At 45.3% G+C, this 26,775-nt stretch overlaps 1 protein-coding gene across 4 annotated transcripts; it reads right to left on the bottom strand.

The window, feature by feature from the left end:
• Positions 1 to 648: 648 nt before the first annotated feature.
• Positions 649 to 23,128, bottom strand: MRO (maestro). 4 transcript variants are annotated; one of them, XM_032311062.1, is made up of 10 exons: positions 22,832 to 23,125; positions 22,185 to 22,320; positions 17,431 to 17,539; positions 11,124 to 11,226; positions 9,360 to 9,506; positions 8,107 to 8,289; positions 5,259 to 5,414; positions 3,913 to 4,020; positions 3,481 to 3,561; positions 649 to 1,505 (listed from the first exon to the last, which is right to left on the bottom strand). In XM_032311062.1, the coding sequence occupies exons 4-9, from the start codon at positions 11,220 to 11,222 to the stop codon at positions 3,508 to 3,510; spliced, it is 747 nt and encodes a 248-aa protein (XP_032166953.1). In that variant the 5' UTR covers positions 11,223 to 11,226; positions 17,431 to 17,539; positions 22,185 to 22,320; positions 22,832 to 23,125; the 3' UTR covers positions 649 to 1,505; positions 3,481 to 3,507. The 4 variants fall into 4 exon arrangements, with proteins under 4 accessions (XP_032166953.1, XP_032166955.1, XP_032166952.1 ...); XM_032311064.1 differs by lacking the exon at positions 3,481 to 3,561 and having other exon boundaries at positions 22,832 to 23,121; XM_032311061.1 differs by lacking the exon at positions 649 to 1,505 and having other exon boundaries at positions 3,204 to 3,561.
• Between the last annotated feature and the right edge of the window lie 3,647 nt (positions 23,129 to 26,775).

The raw sequence follows: 26,775 nt of genomic DNA, 5'->3' as shown, positions 1-26,775 counted from the left end.
CCAGAATTCCACTGGATTCTGTTCACAGTGAGTTCCAGTACTGATTACTTGTTAAATTTTCTACTTCCTTCTTTGTCTTTCTCTCCTTTCTCCTTCCCTTTAAGAAAGGTCCATCATGTGGGCAACGGGAAAGTAGGGACCATGTTTTATGTGGATCTGTACCCTGAGCTCATAGCACGGTAGCACCTGAATATTCCTGTTTCTTTCTTTAATTCACTCAACTGTTGCATATCTAGTGTTTAAAAGTAAAAAAAAAAATCAAAGCCTTACCTTTAGATTAGCAAATTAACAGGCATCTTACATGGAAAGGGTTACTTAAGTACACAAGCATAAAAGTCACCTGCAGATGGGTTATAAGGAGAGAAATGATGGTCCTCATTTCACAAAATGGGCTTCTCCCAAGGGGGAGTAGCTTCAGATGACGTTAGGACTTTTTCCTCCCCAATCCACATTTATTTACTAAGCACTTACAGAGCTACACAGGGTAGGATCCCTCCTTCAGCAGCTTCTCTTGAACCAGGGGAAAAAAAGACATGGAGGTAAAAAACTTTCAAAGAGATCAAACATGTCAAGCAGCATAAAACTGCGAGAATGTTCTGGGAATTCAGAAATGCGAGCTCTTTCCTGATTGAGGGGATCGGGCAATGATCAGTCTTAAAGTACAGAGAAGATATACACCTGAGATGTGTGTGGGGGTGTGCCTGGAGTATGCATGGCTGGGGGGAGGGAATTCAAAGCAAAAGGAGGAGACTGAGCAAAGGCAAAGGAGCATAAGAGACCAAGAAGGGTTTAAAGAGAGAGGAGCCAAACTTGGCTAAAGCAAAAAGAGTAACAGAAGAAAAAGCTGGAAAGGAAGAGTGTGAGCCCATGGCTAAGATCCCAGAGTAGCAAACTACTTTGGACGCTGTTCCCCCTACAATTTGCAACTATTTAGTCACTGAGCAAATGTTTCTGGATCAGCTGCTGCACGCCGGGTGCTGTGATGCACAGGGTGAGCTAGAAAAAGGAGAACAAGGCATCCAAAGGTCCAAGAACGTCCAAAAAAGGCATCCCTTGCTCTCACCGCAGAATTCCATCATAATATAACTTTCTAGAAATACAGTTTAAACTCAAAGAGGACTTATTAAGAGCAAAACAAAACTGGCCAAATGACAAAATTAGTGATTAGGAATCTCTTTTGGTTACTTATTGCCGAGTGACAAACTATCCCAGAAGTTAGCGATTTAAAACAGCAATCACTTGATTCCCTTGCTTACAATTTTGCAATTTGGGATGGGCTTCATGGAGACAGCTGGTGTTAGCTGGGTCACGTGGATAGCCGGAGTCTGGCTGGAACGGCCAACGTGCGTCATGCGCCTGGACCTCAGACTTCACTGTGGATTGGGTTCCTCAGCTCTCCACGTGGCATCCCACACAGTTAGCCTGGTCTTTCCTCCAAAACGGTGATCTCAGACATTCTTCTTCGTTCCTGGTAATCTGGCTTCTTACATGGCGGCTGGCTTCACCTGGAGCACAAAAAAGGAAGCTGCCAGGGCTCTTACAGAGTAGCCTGAAATTGGCATACTGGTATTTTCAGCACATTCTCATGGTTAAAGTGAGCCACAAAGCCAGCCCAGATGCAACGGGAAGGGTCTACAGAGGGCACGAGTGTTAGGAGACATGATTCATTGGAGGCCACCCAAGTGAACAGTCCACCACAGATCTTAAAGCCAATTCAATAGCATCTTCCGCAATTTTATTCAGCTCAGGGGCATTAAGTACATGGATGTTTCTGCTCTAGTGCATATAACCTGCGTGCTCCATTCCACCTCCAGCTTTGTCCGAATGCTGGCCAGATGCAATTGTTTCTCAGGCCACTCACTGATCGCTTAGCAGAAAGCATCAGATTCTACTGGGACCTTGCAACATAGTTTCAAACAGGCCAACATCTGGGAAGGGAGAAGGCTCTCAGCTCAGAAGCATCCCACCTGCTCTGGAGTCTTTGCCATTCCCGAGTCCCTGGTTCAGGTACCCCAGCCTCAAAATAGGAAGGAAGAAAATCCATTCATGCCTCTGGTTCCTGCTTCCCCTTCTGCCATCTGCCACATTCTTGTCTCCCCTAGGAGACACCCCTCATCTGTGTTATACAGTCCCGTCCCCGGAAAGCTAGAGTGGAAGACTGAGTTCCCAATTTTCAGAACAATATTAAGATCCCTCTGCAGCACTTATGACCCTCTTGTGTTTTCCATTTCCCAAACTGGACACAGTCGTCCCGTATGGCCTGAATGCCAAGTTTGGTGATAATATCAGGATTTCTACAGGAAAAGCTTGGGAGGTAAACTGGTTGGAGGGAAAGTAGGAGAGGCTGAGGTTTTTCTTGAAACTTTTTATATGAGCCATGTGATCCCTCCTAGAATTAGAATTGACTGCCCCCAAAAATTGACATAATTAGCCAAGAGGTGACAAGTAAAACTATATACTTAGACCACCAATTAAATTAATAGAGATGTGTACTTAGTACATATAAAAGCAAAAGTTAACTGAGTTAAATAGAGCAGAAGCTGAGTGTTTTTTTTTAATTTGTTCTTTTTGTTTTTGTTGTTGTTGTGTGGTTTTTGTTTTTTGTTTTTTTGTTTTTTTACATTTCTAACCATCTGTCAATTATTCCACATTGAGGCAGAATCATATGGTGATTGAATATGGGCTCCAGAAGTCAGACTGTCTAGGCTTAAATTCCAGCCCCGTCTCTCACCAGGTCATCTGGGGCAAGTACTTAATTTCCCTGTGCCTTAGTTTTTCTCACCTGGAAAATGAGGATAACAATAGTACCTTTCTCATAGGGTTGTTGTAAGTATGAAATAATACTTGCAAAGCGCTTAGTGTCCAATAAACATTTTCTATAAATGTTACTTATTATTGCATACATTACTGTTAGCCTGAGGTTTTTCAACACACACTTTCTAGATTCTTTTTTCTCTTTATTAATTTGTGTTAGGGATGATCTTGGAGGCAATGACTGTTGAAGATTATGAGAAGCTAAAGGTAGTCTCCAAACCTCCTTCTTGGGCCTTTCACCAACTTTAAATGGATCCTGCCAATAAAGTCATCCATAACAAATTGCAAAGTATCAATGACAGATTAAAAAAAAAAATCACTTGAGGTAATATTCTCCTAAACCTCAGAAATTAAAAATAAAATAAAAAATACAAGATAGGTGACAGAGACAAACTTAAGAAGCAAAAAGAACAATAAGCACCGAATCTACGTATGTTTTCAATGTTTTCAACAAAGCAGGTACCTTCTCATCAAATTTGCATGGGGAGGAAACGAGATACATAAAAGCAATTGAGAATTTACTTCGGATAGAATCATACAATTCCATGCAATTGCCATCAATTGTTCTCCCAGCATCCCGTTTTCTAGTACAATCCCAAGAGGCAAGCAGAAGCATCCGAAGAGTTAAAAGAGGGGGGACTATCAGCTCCCCAGCAAGGTGCTCACTGGAACAATTTCCCTGTGGCTCTGTGTTTACAGAATCTTATTTGCATAGAAGTACTGCAGGAGCTCGGGATGATAGTGGCTCTGAAAGAAATCAGCAAAAGCGCTCGTGAGGGACAGGTTCAACACAGCTCCTTGACTCTACGACGAGGAGGCCGTTGTCAAAGGCAGAGCGTGAGGACCATCAGTCCTCAGACTCTCAGATCATGGCCTGTGTTCATCTAATAGTCTACGCTAGGAGTGCCAATAGATTTTGTGTGTAATCCTCTGGGCGTTTTGTCATTTACATTGTGTGACGGGTTAGTTACAAGGGAAACACAATTGGCCTGAGTTCTTTTATGGGGAGGAACCCCCAAGTGTGGCTGCCCAGCCTCTGGGTTGACACCAGGAGGGGGGGACCTCTGGGAGAATTCTCTCCCCGCCTCTCTCACTCACCAGCTGCCGGCAGAGTTTAGGGTTCCTTTGATCTTCTTCAGTCTGGAAGCCGGTTTCCTTTCTTTCTTTCAGATATGGAGAACAGGCTCGAAATGTTGTTTTGCAAGCCTGAGAAAAATATTACCATCTTATTGTCAAAAACATTAGAGAGTTCTAGAATCCAACTGAGGAAGAGCACTGCACCGGATGTGTGGTCTGGGGGCTACTGAGGGTATGAAAGTAACTTCCAGAAAGTCTGAAGACGTCAGCCTTAAAGGATTTTTCTTCTAAAATGACTGTGTCTAGAAGTTGGGGCTGGTGAGGAGAGCAACACTTTATAGTTTACCACCGGTTATCATCCCATCAAAAGTAGTTCTGGATTCCTAAATTCCCAAATTCTCTCTCTTTGTCTCTCTTGTGTGCACTAAATTCTTTATTTTTTTAACTTTTTTTTAAAGATTTTATTTATCTGATAGACAGTGATCACAAGTAGGCAGAGAGGCAGGCAGAGAGAGAGGAGGAAGCAGGCTCCCCGCTGAGCAGAGAGCCCGATGCGGGGGCTCAATCCTAGGATGCTGGGATCATGACCTGAGCCAAAGGATGAGGCTTTAACCCACTGAGCCACCCAGGTGCCCCCTTGTGTGCACTAATTTAAAAAAGACAAGTGGTTTAGTGGAACCTTTCACTCTCAGTGGTTTTTGAAAACCTACATAGATCCAACCCTGTTAGGACATGTTTTCTCTAAGAATAAAACAAAAGCTCTAGAGGGGATTGAGAAGCCAGGGGTGGGGAACATATGCACTGTCAGAAGCTAGCTGGCATGAGCTCATGTCCTCGTCATGTGGGCTACTGCCCCACACATTAGACCCAAGTTAGGGCCTCTCTGCCCCCAACACTCCAGTAACCTGAGTTTATCTACCTCTGGCAGGCACTGGATCAGGCCCATGGGGCAGGAGCAGATGGAAAAGAGCCCGCTGGCTCAGAGAGAGATGAGTCCCTGGGCAGGGACCTTTCCAAGGATTCACTTCTTCTTCTTTTTTTTTTTTTTAAGGTTTTATTTATTTATTTGATAGAGATCACAAGGAGGCAGAGAGGCAGGCAGAGAGAGAGGAAGGGAAGCAGGGTCCCTGCTGAGCAGAGAGCCCGATGCTGGGCTCGATCCCAGGACCCTGGGATCATGACCTGAGCCGAAGATAGAGCTTTAACCCACTGAGCCACCCAGGCACCCCACGTGGATACACTTCTGAGTGTCCCTAATGGAACCGGCAGGAAGAGGTCTAGTGGCTCAGCGCAACAGGGCACCACCGCAGCCCCTTTCAGGAACGGCCTGAGCTTTAGCGAAGCGGATGGGACTCTCACAGACTTACCTTGGCAACCTGGGGATTTCTGTCCTGTAAATGTATCAGGAGGGAATCTTGAGTCTGCTTGACCTGGCTGGTGAAAAATGTCTTCCATTTCCTCCCAGCAAAGGACGCCAATTGGCCAAACAAGACGAAGGCTGAGTATCTCATGCTGTCATTCTCCTGCAGATTCCCGGTGAACAAAACAGAACCCAGGTCATGACCATAAGGCCACTGCATCAGAGGACATCACAGTCATTGTGCTTTGTTGCACGGGTGAGTGTGGATCACAAGATCCCGTCTAAAGCACTTAGCTGGCTTGAACAACAGTCTTGACCGACTGTCTTCTCCAGAGGACAAGACAAGCAGACTGGGGGAATCACTGTGCTAATCCAAGCTTCCCAACTCTGTTCTTTATTACTCAAAGTTTTGGAGATAGAATACATTTGTATGGTTCAAAATTCAAAATAATCAATTCATTTTATTAACAAAAGTAAGTCTCCTTCTTACCCCTTTCTGCCTGCCACTCAATTTCCCTCCCATGAATGAACAATGTTATAAATTTTGTGCATATCCCTCCAAAAAATTAAGAAGAAAAAGAATAAAATATGTATCATATAGTCCTTTCTCACATTTTTAGGCAAACAGAAGCACACCATCCCACTGTCACGAACTTTGATTTTTCATCAAATGATCTATCTGGGAGCTCATCCCATGTCACTACCTAAAGGAATTTAGGGTAGCTGCAATTTTCATTCATTTGACCCATCTCCTTTTGATTATTCCCAGTGCTTCTACTAGGGCATCTCCTTCACTTCTGGTCTGAATTTCTCGCTTCTGTGATAGAAATAACAATTGTTTCTTTCCTGACACCTTGCCAACTTTCCCTGCTTTTAGTTAGTGGAATGGTCTCTGAGGGTGTCTCAGGGGGTGCAGTCCTTTCTTGTTCTCCAAGGTGAGAGGTCTGGTCCAAGTATCTCCCTTTCCTGATGAGTAGATCAAGGCTCAGGGCATTTCAGTGACTTGTGGAAGTCTCACTGTTGGGTGACAAAGAACCGGGGTAGCACCCAGTCTCCTGACTGTTAGTGAAGGGATTTTATATCAGTGTTTCCTGGTCCCATGAAATCTCCAGGCAAACCAGGAGGAACTGAGCTGGGCTGAGCCTCTTCAGGGGCAAGGAGCACCTAGAACTGGGGGGTCACAGACACTCAGCAAGACCAAAGACCACTGACCATTTCATAAAGAACTGAAAAATATTTTTTAGCACATGGGACACTTCCACAAATTGCTTTAGTGGTGCACTTTCTTTGCTGTTCTACCAGTGCGTGTATGTGTGTATGTGTATGTGCATAATTCAATTCATTGCTACCCTTCCACTCTAAGAGGTACAAGACACATAAGATGGGTGCCTGGCCTGCTCGGGGCCTGATAATCATATGACAGGGAACACATGCATGAGAGAGCACAGGGTGAGATGGGCAGTCAAGAAGGCTCCACTAGATATACACTGTCAGGAAACAACTCTCCACAAGTATCTCCAGGTTACTATACACCCAGGGCTTTCTGGTCAAAAATTATAGTTCATCTGGGTATAAAAAAGTGATTGCATGCAAGCAAGCCCTGGAAATTAAGATAGGCCCTGCAGAGGGACGCCTGGGTGGCTCAGTTGGTTAAGCGGCTGCCTTCGGCTCAGGTCATGATCCCAGCATCCTGGGATTGAGTCCCACATCAGGCTCCTTGCTTGGCAGGGAGCCTGCTTCTCCCTCTGCCTCTGCCTGCCACTCTGTCTGCCTGTGCTTGCTCTCGCTTCTCTCTCTATGACAAATAAATAAAATAAAATCTTTAAAAAAAAAAAAAGATAGGCCCTGCAGAGAGATTTAGACATCTCTCTGGAGATATTTGTTTACATTCCAGGGAGGTAGAGGGCTTCCTCTCCTTGCTACCCACAGAGATGACTGGTTTGCATTCCAGAGCAAAGGTCTCTTCTGTCTCTCTGAGCAGGAGGAGAGGCAAACGGGGCAAAAGTTCCTATATAAACTCTGAGTTTCATAATTTCAAGATTTCTGTTCCTCTCATGTGGCTCGGGTCCATCCAGAGAATTCAGTGGGGGAACTCACGCAAGGTGCTTTGTGAGTAAATAAAAGGTCTGTAGGTCTGTTTCCTATTCTACAGGTATTATCTCTCTGTTAGGGTGTGTGTGTGTGTGTGTGTGTGTGTGTCTGCAGCAGGCTAACTGGTCAGATTGAAAGGAAGGTATCTCAGAGTCTCCACAGTTTCAGAGCAAACAACGTATCAGTGCACTTTCTACCTAGCCCACCTTGTCCCGTGGCAGTAAAAAGCCCAGGTCCTGTAGTCAGAAAGTCTGGGGTCATATCTGCTCACTGGTTCTGTGAGTCTTGGGCAAGTCACCTAACTTCTCTGTACTTTGGTTTCTTCTCATTTATAAAGTGAAGATAAATAATAGTGCCTACTTCACTGGGTTATTGAGAAGATTCTATGGGATAACCCATGAGAACTGCCTAGCACTGTGCCTGGCACACAGTACTGGCTCGCTAAATGCTAACTAGTGTTATCGTCACACCTTAACAAAGCACTCGATACATGTCAGCACTGTTACCATCACCTTGACCATCATCTTCATCACCATAGTCATCATCGGTGTGTATATATTCACTTCTCCAGAACAACAAAAACGCCTCCTTCTTTATATGTCTTCCATAACTGCCAGTACGATACTAGTCTCTCAATGATTTCTTAATAAAGAAGTGAATAATACAGACCATGGTCTCTGAGCAACACACTAGCCGGGGCTTATATATATCTCATCCTACCTCAACTTTAATAATCCATAATTCTTCCGAATTGTCTCACTTACATCATCTAATAAAGTCCTGGTCTGGAGAGTGATGTCTACGAAGAAAGAGCCTAGACTTTTCCCCTGGATCTTGCCCAAAATGATGGTCAGTGTCTTCAAGCTCTCGTGGATGACTTCAGCACTCACAGGGTCATACAATCCATGCACCAGCAGGTCTAGGACAATTTTCTTATACTTTCTCACCTGTTAACAAGTTTGAAGAGCATGAGTAGTCCAGAAATTGCTCCCTGCGAGTTGAAAAGCAATCCTACTTCTAATCCTCCAGTAACCTAGGACTTGGACTGAGAGCGCAGCTTCTTCAGGTACTACGGCAACAACACTCATTGAAATACAAATGCTTTCCATTAACCTGACCCAAGATCCAGCTCAATCTTGGAAGAACAACAGGAAGAGCAGTCTGGAGCTTGGCCTATGAGCAGATGAGGGCGGGAAGGGAGCATCAAGGAGCGCGGTGGGCTGGATGATCTAGGCCTCTGGGGCACAGCAGATACTTTTATCGGGGGTGAGATGAAATGATCACTGAAGTTGACAGTTGCTAAAAGAGGTAGGGAAAACATCTTTTACTACACAGGCATAAATTACTCAAAAATAAATTAAATTCACCCAAGAGGGTGATGTCCAGGTGTGTGTTAATCCCATCTGCCACTCTGTTTCCCAAGGCTGATACTACTGAGGTGTGAAGATCCCCCAAATAACCCCAAATGAGTCACACCCTTGTCCACTCTTCTTCTCCTGAATGTGGAAGGAAGCAGTGACTTTTCTTCTAGCCTCTAGAATATGACAACAAGGATGGGATATCATTCCCATGGTTGTATCACACTACATAAGAGTTCCTCTGAGCAGGCATGAGTGGTTGAAGCTTTTGGGCTGGCCTTGAAGAAGAAAGCTCACATGCTGTGAGAGAAGAGCCTCAAGGAGTTGAGGTAGCCAGTCAGCAAGAGAGCAGGGACCTTGGTCCTACACTTGGAAGGAGCTGCATTCTTCCAACGGCCACAGAGGCTTGGAAGAAGAGCGCAGGCTTCAGAAAGGAACGCAGTCTGACCCACACCTGGTGGTAGCCTTGTGAGATGCTGGGCAGAGAACCCAGCTATGCTGTACCTAAACTCCTGACTTAAGGGAACTACAAGAGGATGAATGCTAGGTCTGTGGTGATCTGTCGCACAGCAGCAGATAACTGGTACAAGAAGCACCATCTCCCGGTCCTGGGGACTCCAGGCCATGAGGGCCAGTTGGGTGCCACCTTCCTCTCCTACCTTGTCAGGGGTCTCACTGGCCATGGTTCCCAGGCCTCTCATTGCCATGTGGCGCTTTTTAGCGTTGGGGTCCTGGGCTCTTTCTGCCAAGATGGAAAACACATTCTTCAGAGACTCCCGCTTCTGGAACCTCAGTGTCCAAGAGACCTGTGTAGTACAGTAAAAAATGTATTGATCTGGGGAGTGTTCAGAGTCATACCTATTCCAACCCCAATCCCTCCCTCTAAATAAAATCCTGCGTGGCCTGCTCAACTCAGCCCTTCTTTCTCCACCTAAAGACACCTGATCTGGGGCACCTGGGTGGCTCAGTCATTAATCAACTGCCTTCAGCTCAGGTCATGATTCCAGGGTCCTGGGATCCAGCCCTGCATTGGGCTCCCTGCTCAGGGGGAGGCTGCTTCTCCCTCTCTCACTCTCCCTGCTTGTGTTCCCTCTCTTGCTGTGTCTCTCTGTCAAATAAATAAATAAAATCTTTTTTTTAAAAAATCACCTGATTATTCCTGGAAATACATTAGTTTGATTTACATAATGAAGAACTTTGGTGGATGAGGAACTAGGTAGAGACAAATAATGCAGGGCTGGTGTTGAGAAAGGTTGGGGGAAATATGGGGACAGGTGCTCTAGGATCACTGAGGGTGTGCTACAGCTCAGAAGAAAAAGGGCTTCAGGGGCGCCTTCAGTCAGTTAAGTGTCTGCCTTGGGTTCAGGTCATGGTCCCCAGGTCCTGGGATCAAGTCTCACATTGGGTTCCCCGCCCACCATTTGTGCTCTCTTTTGCGATCTCTCTCTCTCTGTGTCAAATAAAGAAAGAAAATCATTAACAAAAAAATAAATAAATAAAGGGGGCTTTAGAGAGTTGGTGTGAGCTGAGACCAGGGATCCTTCACAGGATGAGAAATGCTGGGCGGCTTCCATCTCGAAGAAAAGCATTTTCCCAACCCTTCGTCCTCCTCCAGCTCTTCCCCACTTTCCTGCTCTACCTTGAAAGATGTGTCTATACTTGTTTTCTCCAATTCCTCTCTCCTTTATCTCTTGAACCTTCTGCAGTCAGATTGATGCCCCCCACCCCCACCTCCACATGACTACATCCAAGGGTTAATTCTCAGTGCTCGTCTTCCTCAACCTCTTAACAGCATTTGGCCCGACTAGCAAAGCACACCTACAAACATTTCAGGACACCTAAAGGCTGTCCCACCCCAGAACGCATATATCTGAGCAACTAAGATTAGGAACAGATATGCATAAGTAAGGCAAATGGGAAACACCATGGGACTAGCACAGGAAGCCACATCAGGGACTAACTGTCACTGCAGGGCAAGAACCGGGTCCCCTCTGTGGTGAGCCTATGAGACCAGGCAGGGCGCAGTGTTCTGTGCCTCATATAACACAGCAACATATGCTGATGTCAGAACAAAGACAATCCAGACAAGATCCAGGAAAAGCCATCTCCTTACTGTCCTGGGGCACGAGGGGCTGCAGACTGGACCCACAGTCCTATTCGGTATTTGGGTGATTACCAGGTCTCATCATTATTTCTCAGCATGCGTTGTAGCTCTTTCTATACTTTTATGATTAAGTTTGCAGTAAGCTAAATTCCTCCCTGCTTATCTCGTTACCCTATGAACCTGAGGTCTGTGTTATGAGAAGGGTCATCAAGCTTTTTCCAGAAGCACCTCAGTGGAGCGACCACAGCCAATGCAGACCAGGCGCTGTTACAGGTGGTTGTTGGGGAGGGACCTCTGTTCATAATATTTTGTGACAGACCTTGGAAAAGAAAGACATCACTGACGTCCTTTTCTTCTTGGGCTGGGTGGTGGGGACTGGCCCGGGCTGGCCCAGGATTCCTCTCTGTGTTTGATCCATGGAACTAGAAGAAAACAGAATCGTCATATGAGCCACAAACACTCTTCCAAGATTTGTCATCGACAAGCAGTGTCATACAAAACACGGTGCCAGGGTAAGAACACAAAGAAGCAACATCCCTGAGGCCTGTCCTTTAGGACCCCGTCCCCTTGGTGAGATGACACAGCTGTCCCAGCAGTAGATAAACAGCAGGAGGAAATGCAGCAGGAGCACCCAGACCGTCCGTCCCATGGCTCCCATTCTCTCCTGGAGCCTTCTTATATCAGAATCACCAAGGAAATAAAACAAAGATTCAGGGCCCCACTCAGAGTCTCATGAGTTAAAGTAAAAAGTAGCCTGAAACGCTGTGTTTTCAAAAGTTCCCCAGGAATGTGAATTGGTACTGCGTTTTAGAGGCGATCTTGATATCATCAACTATAATTCTGAAATGTGCATATCTTTCAGCCACTCTGGGACCCCACAGAGACAACGGCACATCATTTATTCAGACACAGACGTATACGATAGACACTGCCACTTTGTAATGCGAACAATCTATAATGTCCTTTGATAGTTGTGACTAATTATTTAATATAAATAAGTTAGAACTATATATTACAACTACACAACTACAGATGACCACACTGCTGTCATGGAGAAGAATACCGGGGGGGAAACCCACTAAAAACATACTTGAAAAAAAGAAAAATCCATATGGATAACATGTTAATAAACAATTTTTTGGAAGGAAAAAAAGAATATTGGGCAGGCCCACCCATGCTAAAATGATCTCCAAAACATGCTGTTGAGTGAAAATCAGTATGCTACTGTTAGTATGAGAAAGGGAAACATATTTGTACCTATATGTTTGCATGTGCATAGAACAGGTTAGAATGGCCAAGCAATTTTAACAAAAATTGCCTGTGGGGTAGAAATCTGAGCAACCATGCTTCTTATTTTATATCTACAGTTTTGTAATTTCACTGCCAGTATATATTGTTTAAAATATATATTATAAGTAAATACAGCTCACAAAGTATTTCTGATCTACCGTGTAAGTTGAGGTACACTAGTGTAAACTAGTCTGAACTAGGATAATAGAATCCATTGCCAGATCCAAAGTCATGAAGAATCCCCTTATGTTTTCTTCCAAAATTTTTTAGAGTTTAGCTCTTATATTTACATTGTTGATCCATTTTGAGTCCATTTTTGTATGTGGTATGTGGTAGGAGTCTCGCTTCATCAGAACCACTGACTTTTGTTTTGGTTAAAAAAAAATTAGTGCGAGAAATGACACGCAAGGAGCTGCAGGGGTTGTCGGTTGCTAGCCACAATAAAGTCCCCTGAGGAACTTTCCATCTCCCAGATGTCCTGGTGGTGCCTGGGACAAAGTCTATCACCATCTCTGGAGGTGAGCCCCGTCATCCGTAATCTTAAAGCTCACCCAGTAATTCCAATGGGCAGTCACTGAACGAGGGTGAGTGCCGACCATTCACCTCGGTTTGCCCCGCAGTATGGTGACTTATAATAAATATATACTTGGTCTCTGTCCCTGTTTATGGTATTAGAGCTCCTAAACCCGTTAGAATTTCCCAACTGATTACAGCGATCAGGAAATCTTTGTCATGTTAATGAGGTGACTTTCTGAAAACCTTTTCTTACCAGCGGGTGACGCTGGTTGCCAGGGGGACGAACCCCATGACTGCAGGGTTGGAAACTTCAGTCTCCTCCCCTCCTGTTGCGAGGCGGGAGGGGCTGGAGACAACCCACGGGCAATGATTGAATCCAACTGTGCACAGGTAAAATGAAGCCTCGACAAAACCCCGAAAGGTTGGGGTTCAGAGAGCTTCCGGGCTGTTGAACACGAGGCGATCTGGGGAGGGTCGCACACTGAGGGTGCAGCAGCTCTATACCCTTTCCCCATACGTCACCCTATGCATCTCCCACCTGGCTTTTGCTGAATAACATCCTTTAATAATAAACCGGTGACTCGGTAAGTAAAATGTATCTCTGATTTCTGTGAGCCGTTCTGGCAAATTCCTCAAACCCAAGGAGAGACCTGAGGGAACGTCTAGTCTAGCTGGTTGGTCGTTGGTCACCTGCCGGTGTCAGAAATGAACTGAATTATGAGACGCCCCGTAGGTATCTGCTGAGAATTGGAGACTTGACTGGTGGTGTGGGAGAAAAACCTGAAGCCTGGCCCCGGAGAGGGGGTGCGGTTCCTGGGATGTGGGATTTTGCGTGCTAAGACCAGGGAGGTGTCAGGCAAACCTGGACATGTTGGCCACCCTACTTACTGTACTTGAATTGCAAACTTATTTAAGCACAGGCCGCTGACAAAACCCAGCCCCGTTAAACAGCTTGGAACATTTGACTCTGACCTGGAGGTTCAAGGAGATTGGTTCCTCCACTCTCTTTGCCCCTCCCCCTCTGCAGGTTCCGGTGATGCTCTCTTGGTCAGAAGACACTGGAGAGGTCCATGAAAACACCTCTTCCTCTCCACCCCTTGGGCTCTTTTCTTCTTCATCTCTGGTCAGCAGAGCTGCCCTTACTACCACAATGGGGATCTCAAACAAAAGCCCAGAAAAAAAAAATCGCCCCCCCATCAGCAATATTTTCTTTGTTTGCATAAAGGCATTCCCCTAAGTTCTACATTCCATTAAATGCCAGCGGTTCTCACATCTGAACATGGGCTAGAATCACCCAGAGAACTTGTTCTTTTTTTTTTTTTTTTTAAGATTTTATTTATTTCGGAGGACTTGTTCTAACACAGATTCCCAGCCCTGATCCCCAGAGTTTCTGATTCCGTGCGTCTGAAGCAGGGCCGCAGATCCACATCTCTAACAAGCTCCCGGGGAATACCTGCGTGCTGCTGGTCTGGGGACCGCACTTCGAAAACCACTACATTAAGAGAAAGAAACGACACTATTCCTATGCCAGTCTTCTCCAAAATGAAGGGATTTTAAAATTCACATTGACGCCAGACAGGCTTGCCTGTTTTGGGGGGGTCTCTGCTCCACACAACCTTCTGTTTCCGTAGAATCCCGCCCCTCACGGGGTTGAATGATCCTGATCAGAGCTGACAAGCACCTGGCTGTGGGTAGGGGAGCTGAAAATGGTCGAGCTGGGGGCTGCTCACTAAGGAGGCCTCCTTATAAGACAGCTGGTATCTCCGTTCTGATGCATGAAAATCACACCCGAGACTTCTCTCCGTGGAGAAGGAAAGCAGAGCCGGTTCCCTGTTTATTACGCTGGACTTCTCCTGTCGGATTAGCAGAGCAGGGAAGGGGTTTAGCCATCCAAACCGTCTGCTCCAGGGTTCAGAGGCCAAGCCTCCAGCCCCGTCACTTCTTCGTAGTCAGGTCGAAATTTAAGGCACTGGGAGGCTCTCACGCAGTGCTAAGTCCGTGAGGGCTTAGTGCTATTCTTGGTCGGCTCGGTATGAGGTTAGGAAAACACCCGGGGCTCCGCGTCTAGCTCACCACCTCTGCTAGCAAACCCTTCCTACCGCCCTACCTTCTCATTACAAGATGAGAACTGTGAGCTAGTTCGGTCACACAGCTTGTCAGGGCTCATCTCCATTTCTGGAGCAGGAAAAACAAAGCTGTTTCTCACGGCATCAGCCCAGCCTCCGACATTAGAATCCCCCACGGTGCTGGGTATTGACCCCAGGCCTACCTCACTGTTACTGGATGGGAATCTCAGAGGGCACAGGACCCGACCCCAGCACTGCCTTTTCTTTTTTCTTTTCTTCTTTTTTTTTTCCCCTCCTGCCTCTACAGTGGAACCTAAATAACTCCAGAACTGACATACCCCACACCTCGGGAGAGACCCCAGAAGTCAGAGGAGCAGCTGGGGCCAAGGGGATAAGAGAGGAGAGAGTGTCGGGGTCTTTGCAGAGGACACGGTATTGACATCCTGTGTTCATGAAGCTCCTTGAATTTCTTTCACAATAAAAATTACATTGAGCTGTCCAGGCTACAATTTGTATCCTTTTCTTGGACACTATTCCCAAATAAAAAGCTCCCTTAAAAGCGAAAAGAAACATAAAAGTTAGCTTGGGGTCCCAGAGCCCCTCACCTGGAGTTTTGTGGCTTGTGAGCTTGCCGCTCCCCCTCCTCCCTTAGACCCAATGCAACCAAACAAAAGGACAATATCCGTCTGTTGTCACGCAGGATCTCAGAGAGGAGGATTTTAAACGCCGGCCTATGGAGTCAAAGATTTCTTAAGTGTTCTAACTGGAGCTGCAAAGCCCACTCACGCCCACACTTTGCTTTGAGGGATTAGGTTTTTCTGGTGGGTTGCTAGGGTCATCCCAGGTGCCCAGGCGGGTGTGATGGAGTCTGGGAGGCCACCTGGCCACAAGGAAGCCAAAGGCAGGGCTCTGCTTATAGTTTCTTTCATCCCCATGTGCATTCTTCCTCCAGGAAGTCCTCCCTGGGTGTGTTAAGACCTTGCGCTCTGGTTTTCACTATTTCTGAGAGCCTGGAGCTTGTCTTCATCACTATGGTGTGATTTTTCCTGGTCTTCCTGAACAAACATGGATTTAGGGTAACCTAGAAAACTGCTTTGTGCTTTAGGCTGACTCCCAAATGCCTCTGTAATTTTAAATCCTTCTGACCCAAAATATTAGGTTTATGGTCAATAATCCTTTTTATTCAGTGAAGCCAAAAGGTATATTATGAAGGCCAACATTATAAAACACTTTGATCATTTCTGTAAAACAAGGGGAAGAAACTGTTAGATTTCTGTTTTTTCTTTTTTAGGAGGGGAGCGGAGGGGATGGGGCAGATGGAGAGAAAGAATCTCCAGCAGGTTCCATGCCTAGTGCTGAGCCTGACGCAGGGCTTCATCTCAGGACCGACTCATGACCTGAGCTGAAATCAAGAGTTGTGTGCTTAACTGACTGAGCCACCCAGGTGCCCCAAAACCGGTAGATTTCTAAAAACCCTCCCAATACTGACCTTATTAATCATCATAAAAATATTAACATCTACCACATACTGGGCACTGTGTATGCTAGGTACCACATTTAGCGCTTTGTACACACTGCAGGGAAAACCGTTTCAGCTGACCTCTGCTGAGCCAACTTGCCAAGGGAACCGTATTTTCCATACCCTCATGACTTGCACCAACCAGTGAGTGTGGCTGATGGTGCCCACTCCTCACTTCTCCTTTTATGCTGACCAAGAACCAGTTTCTGACACCTGTACTACTTATCATAACTGTGGCATTTAAGCATTCAAGAAATTGATGAAAAATGAATACACAAAGAAAGGAAGTTGTTTCTATGAATCAAAATGGAATGTTTTGGAAAGATCCAACAACGAGAAGCTACTCAAACCTTGCTGTCTACTTAGAAACGGTGTGGACAGTAAGCACTGGGGAAGAGTCTTCATGGAACCATGACTGGGATCTGAATGACCGTGTGGAAGCGACTTTATACGGGTCTCCCCTGGTGCCTTTCAGATCTCAATCCATTGAATGAAACCCAAACCAGAACTCACAGATGATGTGTGTGCCTCAAAAGCCACCAGCTCGTGGGTCCACATTCAAAGAAAAGACCACGGCTCTACATTAAAGACCAGGGAAGTCTATATTTTAAGGTAAACTATGTGAGGCGTGTATTGCCTTCTCTGATTCTCTGCTTTAAGGACCCTCTTCCATTAGCTCTCTCCAAGCCAGTCCCAGTCTCCCAAATGAGGGGCTTTTCTTGCACTTGATTTAATCTTTGAAGTAATCTTGAGAGGTCAGTTTAATTATGTGCATTTTAGAAAAGAGGGAAATGATGCTTAAAGTAAGGTCAACAACTCAGGTCAAATCGCTAGTAAGGACACAGCAGAAACCATGACCTGTACTTCCGCGTGCAGGGTGTCACTGTGTGTAAGGCGGATGTCCGGTCCCCAGACAGCGCCCTGGACATGCTATGTCCACATGTTGGCACTAACATCTCCCCTTCAGTGCCCCTCCCGCTTCCTAAAGCTCTTTGATGACTTGATATAATGACCTATAATCTACCTATTGGACAGAGGTGGACTGACACAGTTTGCGAACAGAAGAAAGATTGGCTTTATGGCCAACATTGCCCACTTCAGTTTTACAAAGACAATGTCAACTGCCCCTGATGTTAGTGATGCGAGTGATATTCCAAAACCGCCCGGGAAATCCTGATTGACCTTGGCCTCCTCTGGGCGCTGGGAGGGTTGCCGGGAGCCCCGCGGGCCCTTACCTGGCGGCGGTCACGTGGTCAGCGGCTGCAGGTGCGGCTGGAGCCCGGGTCGGATCCGCTGTGGTCGCCAGGTGGGGTGACTAGGCTCAATTTTCCCAGCCCTGACTTCCTAACGTGGAAGAAGGGGAATGAGAAGGTGAAAGATCTTTTCGGGATAACGGGTCAGCACAGAGTGTTGGAAAGTGAGAATCCCAGGGCGGGGAAACAAAGTTTAGATGACCGCATTGCGGTGGGGGAGGGAATTGCGCTCGAATACCGACGAGATTGTTCTTAGTGGTTGCAAGCATCACGTGTGTCCTTTACTTTCCCAGACTGTGCTGAGGTGTCGTTCCCCCTTCCCTTTGCTGTCTTTCCCCCTTATTCTTCCCTCCGTTCGGGTCTCACCCACACTTTGTAAGGAAAGGACTGCAATTCCGAGGCTCTGCCCCTGCACCAAAGGAAGGGCTCTGCGCAGAGCAGTTCCCCGATGCCACCACTAGATGGCAGCATCACTCAATGGACGGGTTCCAGGCTCCGCGCACAGCAGCAAAGCCTCCTTCCCTAATCCAGTTCCTGCAGCATTAATCTAGGGATGGGACACTGTGTTCCAGGCGGAGCAGCTTCTCTGTGATTGGTTGGTGCACCCACAGCTACAGCTTTAACGCTGACGCCCCCTTCTGCTCCACAAACACCATCGGTGCTAGGAGGACAGATTTAAACTCTCAACAAAACTGTTGATTTATTGGTAAAACAAAACAAGAGAACTGGGAATTAATTGTACTTGCAAATTTGGAGACATCCTCTCCTCCCCTCACTTCTCCGTCGCTGGACTTCCTATAAATCTATTTATCCCTAATTATTTATTGTCTGGCAGTGTGTTTGGCAAAGTGGGCAGGCTCTATGTCCTAAGAGAAAAGAAGTCACATTTTCAAAGCTCTTGGAGTTTATTGTTATGCTAATAAATGTTTAATTGGGTATTTCTACGTGCCAATCGTTCAGGTAAATATCTTGTAGACTATCGTGTTTGATTCTTACCACAAATCTAAGGTAAGTACTCTAATTATGATCCCCATATTAAGGATGGGGAAACTGAGGCACTAGGAGATGTCTTGGCCAAATGTTATGCAGTTAACTGGTGGCAGAGTCAGAATTCAACCTTAGGTTAATGTCGGAGCTCAGACTCCGCCACGATGCTGTGTGGTGGACAACTTTAGGAAACACGATTAGTTGACACACACAGTGTAAGCAGTAAGTAGGTCAGAGTGGAAGTGTGAAAGAAAAAGTAGAGGGGAAGAAAAGTGATGCTTTTGAGAAAACAAGAAGGATGAGGCTAACACAAAACCCTCTCTGGCCTGGGCCCACCGGGTACCCATGGTGACCTCTGAGAATGCAATTTCAGCAGTGAAAGAGAAAGGAAGCCACAGCACTAACCTCTGGGAAGAGGAAATTGAGATGTCTTGCTAGAGGAAGAAGGCAATAAATAGACTGGAAGAGAGAGCAAGGTCAAGCTAAGGCGTTCTGGTGTTTGTGTGCTTTTTAGAACAGAATGGAGACTGGGCGTATTTGAAAGCGGCTGCAAGGGAAACCCGGCTCGTGCAAGTACTGGAAAGTGGAAGAGGAAGAGGCGAAACCAAACCAAACCAAACAAACAAACAACAAAAACACCCCCCCAAAAACAACATAAAACCCAGGGGAGGTCAGTCCAGGACACAGGGGCAAGGGTGAGCTCTGCAGAAAAGGGAGAGAGAGGTCCCCCCTTTCATCCAAAACTGGGAGGCAGCCACAGAGATGAGTAAGTTTAATTCTTCCAAGTGAGCCTTAATCTTCTCAGTAAAACCAGAGTCGGGTTATCTGCCAGGAGTGGCAATAAGACTTGGGAGGACATTTTCTTCTGGTGAACGAATCCACAGAGAGCTCAGAATGACCAAAAAGCCAAGAAAATTAAACCAGACAATGGAGGTGGCTGGAGAAGGGAAACTGCCCTGTAAGGGTGCGGATTCCCTGCCAAATCTCGCCCCGGAACCAGGACTGAAATTTACCCACTGCACGGACAGGAACACAGCAGATACAACAATGCATGACCCCTTAAATTTTAAGTTTGCTTTCTATTCAGGTTTTAAAACACTTGCCAGATAAATACTGTCCTTGTTGCCTGCCAAAGGGGAAAATTAAAAGGCAGTCGAGTTCTCCCTGTTTGGCTTAAAGCCACAGAGAAGATCACAGGCAGAAACAGAACCGGTGCCCAGGAAACTCCCTGATCCAACTCCAGTTCTATTAAACACTTCCCACAAAGGGCATAGGTGCAGCTAATTAGGCTCGGCGAGTTCCAGACGCAGCACAAAGTTGGGAAACCTCCACATTAGGATGTGTTACCCGACAGAGCTAAGCTTCTCCTAACGTACCCAGCAGAGCTAAGCTTCTCCTAACATGGCCTTAGGACACAGCACAGTTCTAAAGGGAATTAGAGAGAGGAAGTATCTGATAATTTGATTGCAACATATTCATACACTGATGACACAAAGTCCTTCCCGCGCCATCATTACTTAATTTTATTGCTTCAACAACTCCATTTTCCTTCTCAACTAATATTTCCTTATCAGCAAAAGTCCATTACTGGGGCTGATGTAACCAAAAAATCAAAGAGGATGATGACCTGGCCGGCATTACTAATGAAAAGGGCAATAGGGAGCACTAAATTAATCAGCAACAGTTCACCTTCCCTTTAGACTTGGGAAATGAGGACAAATCGTCACGATCTAATGGTTTTTCTCCAGTGTGAGCATTTTCAGAGTTCCCTCCTTCTGTGTCAGTGCATTGTCTAGGTGAGAAGCTTGTCTTAAAGGGATGGTTTTCCATTTCTTCCCTCTCATCTTCTTTTAGGAAATCCTTTAAAGCTCAGGCCAACCCCTGTCCCCTTGGTTTTCACTTCCAGAAAGAAATAAAATCAGCTGCTTGCTCAGTCACTAATGGACAATACCCACTTCTCACTCATCCGTTGTTCATTCTTCAAATGTTTACGGAGGTCCTACTCTCAACACAGCACCGTGGTCTCCAGGTGGCACAACTCTCAGACTGTGCTCTCCAGGAGAGCCAACCGAGAGAGGAGTTGAGACATGGTCTGGTGTGTTCGGAGGAATCCGTATGTGCCATAGACAGGAGCGGACAAGGAGACGGAGTCAAAGCCTAGTCCATCAGGATGTCCTTTGTAAGGGAAAGAGCATCTGTCCCAGGGCTTGCCAGAAAACAGAGATTAGCAGAGGCAGACAGAAGAGAAAGGCATTCTAGGAGGCAGGTGCGGCATGGGTTTAGGAGCCCAGATGGACAAACCAGATGAGCCAGGGAACCTCATCTTTTCAGATTCTTCCAGAAGCCACCTGCAGCAGTGTTGGAGCCCAGAGCTTCCTGCTGCAAGCAGCTATTCCATGAGAGGCTCTTCTCAAACTTCAGCACTGGATGCTTCCCACTCTACTATGCATCTGGGTTCTTTCTCCCCCACATAAAAACCATGGTCTTTTTGTCTCAAATCTTTGAATAAGTAAACGCCATAGGGAGAAGCACCAAGTTTATTCCTTGGCTTCAAATACCCTCTTGCACAGGGAAGCAGAAGCCTCCTGATACCCAGGTCGGGGGAGTGGAGTGAAGATTCTCCAGCCTGACAACCTCGAAGATCAGAAACTTGCTGTCAGCCATTTGCTTGTCTAACCCACTGTCTGGCTGTCCTGCCTTCTGTTTTGGACTTTATTACTTGACAGGCATTATTAGTACCGGAATGTGAGAAAAGTTCCAGCTCTTCCCTACGTAGCCTGAGATGATCTCTGAAAATTGTTCTCTACTCGACCCAAAAAACCCTGACCAATCATGCAAATCAAGAGGTTCAACTCTCTGTGTTTACTTTAAGAACATCCACGAAACAGCCCAGAAGATCAAAGGTATGCGTCTCTGAAAAGCCACCAAGTCTCTGAAAGATGTCACATTACAGAAGCCATGCATGCGCCCTGCATCATTACAATGGTGTGGGACTCAGGACAAACAATGGGGTTAGGCACAGGGTCAGTGGCCCCAAAAGAGGGCTGAGTTTTGGCTGCACATGCTTAAAAATGGAGAGAGTAATGCTGAACTTAAGAATTTAAATGTTGAGGGGCACCTGGGTGGCTCAGTTGGTTAAGCCTTCAGTTCGGGTCATGATCTCAGGGTCCTGGGATCGAGCCCTGCATCAGGCTCCCTGCTAAGTGGGGAGGCTGCTTCTCCCTCTTTCCCTCTTTCCTTCTCCCCACTCATTTTTTTCTCTCTCTCTCAAATAAAGAAATAAAATCTTTAAAAAAATAGAATTTAGACCTTGATTCATCAGTCACTGGGCTCATCTAAATGAACAAGTCCCCAGAGCTGCATCTCGGGATTTCAGAAGTCCCAGTCAGATGAACCCCCCCATAAGCTCGTCTGCCCGCCGAGATGACCCTTCCTGAAACAGAGCAGATTATTGCACCGAAGAAAAAGACAACCCCAGAATTAACTAGAGAAACAAAAATTGATGGCCCAGGAGTAAATTCAGCATAAGATAAATGCCACTAAAGGTTTAAAAAAAAAGGTTCAAGCGTAAACATTTTTCCTCCCTGACTCATGAATTATGCCCACATCATCACCAATGCCCCGACTTCCAAAAAATAATCATAAATGTACATAAACATCTTTCAAGCTAACTGGTTAAATCTACAGCAATCGTAGAACTGTAGAGTTTGGAATCGGTTGAATACAGGAGACATTCTGTGCGGTCTTACCTGAGCTAGGCGGTGAGCAGCGCCGCGGGACTGGCTTCTGCCTCAGACCTCATCCTGACCAGAGGTGAATGTAACTAATCCCAGGAACATCCCAGTCCTCGAACCAAGCGTGGGGCGGGCCAAGCTGCGTTTTGTCCTTGAACATGAAACATAGAATGAGTTGGAGTTTTATCACGAGAGGGAAATACATAATAAGACCTTTTTAGGCTATCTACTCCCCGATAATTGCTAGAGATACGTTTCGGGCCATGCTGTTTTGCAAACTTTGAGGATTCTTACGTTAGTTTCCTATTTTTCAAGGGCCCCCCTGAGAAAGCTACGTGTGCCTACCTATTGGTGAAGGGAACCGGAACAGCAGACATCACCGTGAGAGGCCAAATCCGTTCCACTCGTAAGACTGGGTGTCACTTTGTCCCTGCTCTTAACGGCCCGAGGCATTGTTAAGCTATTTGTCGTGTTGTCCTCACAGTCCTGGGGGAAAGGGGGGTCATTCTCATGCCTCCTTGACCAGCAGAGAAACTGAGAGGCAGGCAGAGTGAGTGGGTCTTGCCCGAAGTCTCAAAGCCAGTTGCTGGGACTGGAGACTCCATGCTTGGCTTCCTCTCCTGCGTTGACCAGCTAGCAGCTCCGCGGGTCTGGCCACTCACCTCTAGAGGCCACTCTTATTCTCCGTGGCCTTCCTTCCTGGACATCTTCCATCCTTTCCTGCCATCCCTTTCTGGTGTCCATTTTCGGTTCGTTGTGGACACGGCTTAGTATAGTCCTTCTTCTTAAACTGGGCAGTCTCGGGATTGCATTTACACTTACAGTAGAATCCCACTGAGTGACAAATGTGTCAGCATTTTATGACACGATTTCAGGCACACTCTTGCCAACAGAACAATGCGCCCATGTCCAGAAGGGCTTGACAATGTGTGTTTCTGTCATGAGAAACGCAGTCTGTGGTTGGCGCTTCCTGGAGCGATGGGAGGAGGCTGTGGTCCTAGGACGTCTCGGACACAGCCCGCTTCCCAATCCCGTCTTTGATCTTGCGATCCCCGCCTCTCACCGCGAGTCCATCACAGCTGATTGTGTCTTCCCAGCATGGCTCATTTAACTCCTCCAGAAAAGAACACGAGAAGACAGTTTTGTCAACAGACAGGAATCCACTCTGTGGGCCTTAGGTCTCCAGCAGCTGCTTCTCTCTCCCACCGATCTCTCCGTGCCTTTCAGAGACTAGACGTTAGATTGTCCCCAGAGAAGAAAGGAAAGTAGGTAATAAGCAAATCACCTAATACCCACTGGGATTTTTTTTAGTAGTTTGTTTTTTTTTTAAGAGATTTTATTTATTTGAGAGAGAGTGAGAAGGAGGGACGGGTAGATGGAGAAGCAGACTTCCCGCTGAGCAGGGAGCCTGATGTGGGATTCAATCCCAGGACCCTGGGATCATGACCTGAGCCGAAGACCCTTAACAGACTCAGTGCCTGAGCCACCCAGGCACTCCTTTTGGGTAGCTTTTAAGTGTTCCTGTTCTCATTCTTTCTTATAATTTCAGGTAAATGAACATTGATCATGGCTTAAAACAACACAGCAAGTTTTTGACCTTAGAATCCACTGCTTTCAGGGGCGCCTGGGTGGCTTAGTGGGTTAAAGCCTCTGCCTTCAGTTCCGGTCATGATCCCAGGGTCCTGGGAGTGGGATCTAGTCCCGAATCGGGTTCCCTACTCAGAGAGCCTGCTTCCTCCTCTCTCTCTGCCTGCCTCTCTGCCTACTTGCGATCTCTGTCTGTCAAATAAATAAAGTCTTAAGAAGAAAAAAAAAAAAGGATCCACTGCTCTCTCTGTCAAAACTGATGCCTATTAGTACAAACATTTTAGAGGGAAAGTTGACAATATCTATCAAAAGTCCTTGTGGATATGCCCTTTGACATAGTAGTTCTGTTGATAGTCATCTAGCCCCAGGTGCTGTGGTGATTTTGTGCAAATCAGGAAAAGAAACCCTTCCTTAAGACATTTTATACTACCTGCCAAAAAATTATCATAATAAGTATTTAAAATTATGATATCTACAAAGATACTGTTGCCCACATAGATGAAGTGCTTTGTTCAATGTACAACCCATGCAACTGTCTATGTTCGCTCCAGTTCCTTATGAATACATATGAAGGATGACATCAAAATATGTGTAAAAAGTATTCATAGAACCATTATTTGTAATACCAAAAAATTGTTGCAAATGTCCATCCTCAGGGGACAGGTTAAATAAATATAGTAGGGTACCTTTATACAATGGAATACTAGGGAGCGGTATTAGAAAAACAGAGTAGGCCTATATATGCTGATACAAGAAGATATTTGAGGTATATTATTAAATGAAAAAAGTAAGATGCAGAGGAGAATATATTAATAATTCAATGTATGTGAATGTCTTTTGAGGAAAATTTGGCTCTATCAGCAATTTTTTTCTCAAAAGACATTTTTTCTCAAAAGACGTTCAAGAAATCATTAATAGGAATCTTCTAGGAGGAGAGTAACTGGCAAGAAGGAGAGCTTTTAGTTCAAATGTATACTTTTCTGCATTGTTTGAATTTTCTTACCAAAAGCATTTATTACTTCCAGTTTAAACAATCCACAGGGACAATCAGAATAGAGATAAACAGGGGCACCTGGGTGGCTCAGTGGGTTAAAGCCTCTGCTTTCTGCTCAGGTCATGATCCCAAGGTCCTGGGATCGAACGCTGCATCGAGCCTCACATGGAGCTCTCTGCTCAGCAGGGAGCCTGTTTCCCCCACTCTCTCTCTCTGCCTGCCTCTCTGCCTACTTGTGATCTGTCTGTCAATAAATAAATAAAATCTTAAAAAAAAAAAAAGAATAGAGATAAACAGAATAATCTTTTTTTTTTCCCTTGCACTTTTAAGCATGAAAAAAATCCAAGAAATTTTTTTTACATCTTTTAAAAATTCAAGTTAGTTCACATATAGTGCAGTATTGGAGTAGAATTTAGTTATTCATCCCTTACATATAACACCCAGTACAACCCCAAAGTGCCCTCCTTAACCTTCCAGTAACCTCAGTTTGTTTTCTATATTTAAGAGTCTTGTGGTTTGCCTCCCTTTCTGTTTTTATCTTATTTTATTTAAAAAAATGTTTTTTAATTGCTGTGCACATCTCCCAACAGAATATATTTTAAAATAAACCGCAGTTTTCTTGGCTTTTGGTTGTTTGGGGTTTTTGGTTGTTTTGTCGGTGGTGGCGGTGGTGATTTTTTTCTTCTCTTTTCCTTTTTTTTCTTCTTTGGTTTTGTTGTTGTCGTTGTTGTTTGGTTTTGTTTGTTTCTAGCAAAGGGGCTGAGGAGAAGGAAGAGCGCTGGCGGAGAAGCAGCAGAGCAGAGCCCTCTCCGTGCGCTTCCAACTTTCAGTTCTTGTTTGGAATTTGTTTCCATTAGACAACCAATATATCTAATCACAGAACAAGAGTATCTTGAATCTCATCTTCTTTTATTGATTCAGGTCTCGTTGAGTATAAACTCAGGCCCTCCGGACTTGCCAGAGATCTGTTAGAAAGCTACTCATTGTGTGCTTCCTTCACCGTATGGTACTTAAAGGGGGTAGAAGAATGAGATTAGCTGTCTTTCTCTTTGGTTTTGATCCCTAGAGAAAAGCAAATTCTAGCTTTCTATTTGTTCCTAAAATTTTAAACATGTTAAAATAAAAGTAAAGCTTAATTTGTTGTGACAAATTTTATGTTAAGAATCTATTCCCTGGGGCGCCTGGGTATCTCCGTGGGTTGGGCCTCTGCCTTCTCCTGAGGTCATGGTCTCAGGGTCCTGGGATCGAGCCCCACACTGGACTCTCTGCTCAGTGGGGAGCCTGCTTCCCCTCTCTCTCTGCCTGCCTCTCTGCCTACTTGTGATCTCTCTCTCTGTCAAATAAATAAATAAAATCTTTAAAAAAAGAATCTATTCTTCTTAAAAAAAAAAAAAAAAAGAAGAATCTATTCCCGCAAATGAATATTTAGGCTGCACGTACATTATTCTGAAAACAAGAGTCTGAAAAGAAAGATTTCATCTTTGATGAGCAGAAACAACATTTAATTTAATTAAGTTACATAGCAATCCCAAATCTAACAGTACAGTGACTTTGATATCTTAAAAAAAAAAAAAAAAAAAGAAAAGAAAAAAGAACTATTTGTCTTTCTTAAGAAAAAAATTCCTTTCCGGAACGGATGTAGGAGGAGAGCCCTCTGAATGTTATAAATTTTACAGAGTATTTTTTTTACTTTGGGGCTTTGTATTTTGAATCGTGCATTTGTTCCAGTGTCAAGGGTACTAAACCTTGATTCTGACTCCAAGTTATACATATTTTGATGATAAGTTACGTGCCTTCTTGTTCCTCCACACGTCGGGAAATGGGTTTTAAATACTGAGCTGATTCCTGGGCAAGGTCTTCTCTTATTACTGATGTAATAAATACCCTTCTATACCTCGCTGAGTTTCTGTCTGGAGACTGATTATTTAGAGCCCCAGTATTTGTTTGCTTACCTTGTTTGCCTTGGTTGCCCTGACTGTGTCACTCAGCAAGTATTTATGCATTCAGTAAACATTTATTGAGTCT

The sequence above is a fragment of the Mustela erminea genome, chromosome 13 (assembly GCF_009829155.1).
Source record: "Mustela erminea isolate mMusErm1 chromosome 13, mMusErm1.Pri, whole genome shotgun sequence".
NCBI lineage: Eukaryota > Metazoa > Chordata > Mammalia > Carnivora > Mustelidae > Mustela > Mustela erminea.
Note: the sequence above shows the minus strand (reverse complement) of the source record. Positions and strands in the feature narration are given on the sequence as shown.

Bases quoted from the DNA above. Each gene is read 5' to 3' on its own strand.
- MRO (XM_032311063.1), bottom strand. From the start codon at position 11,222: ATGGATCAAACACAGAGAGGAATCCTGGGCCAGCCCGGGCCAGTCCCC. The intron at 9,507-11,123 runs GTCTGTCACAAA...TGTACTACACAG, and splicing joins TGATGTCTTTCTTTTCCAAG to GTCTCTTGGACACTGAGGTT. The intron at 3,562-3,912 runs GTGAGTGAGAGA...GATTTCTTTCAG, and splicing joins CTAAACTCTGCCGGCAGCTG to AGCCACTATCATCCCGAGCT.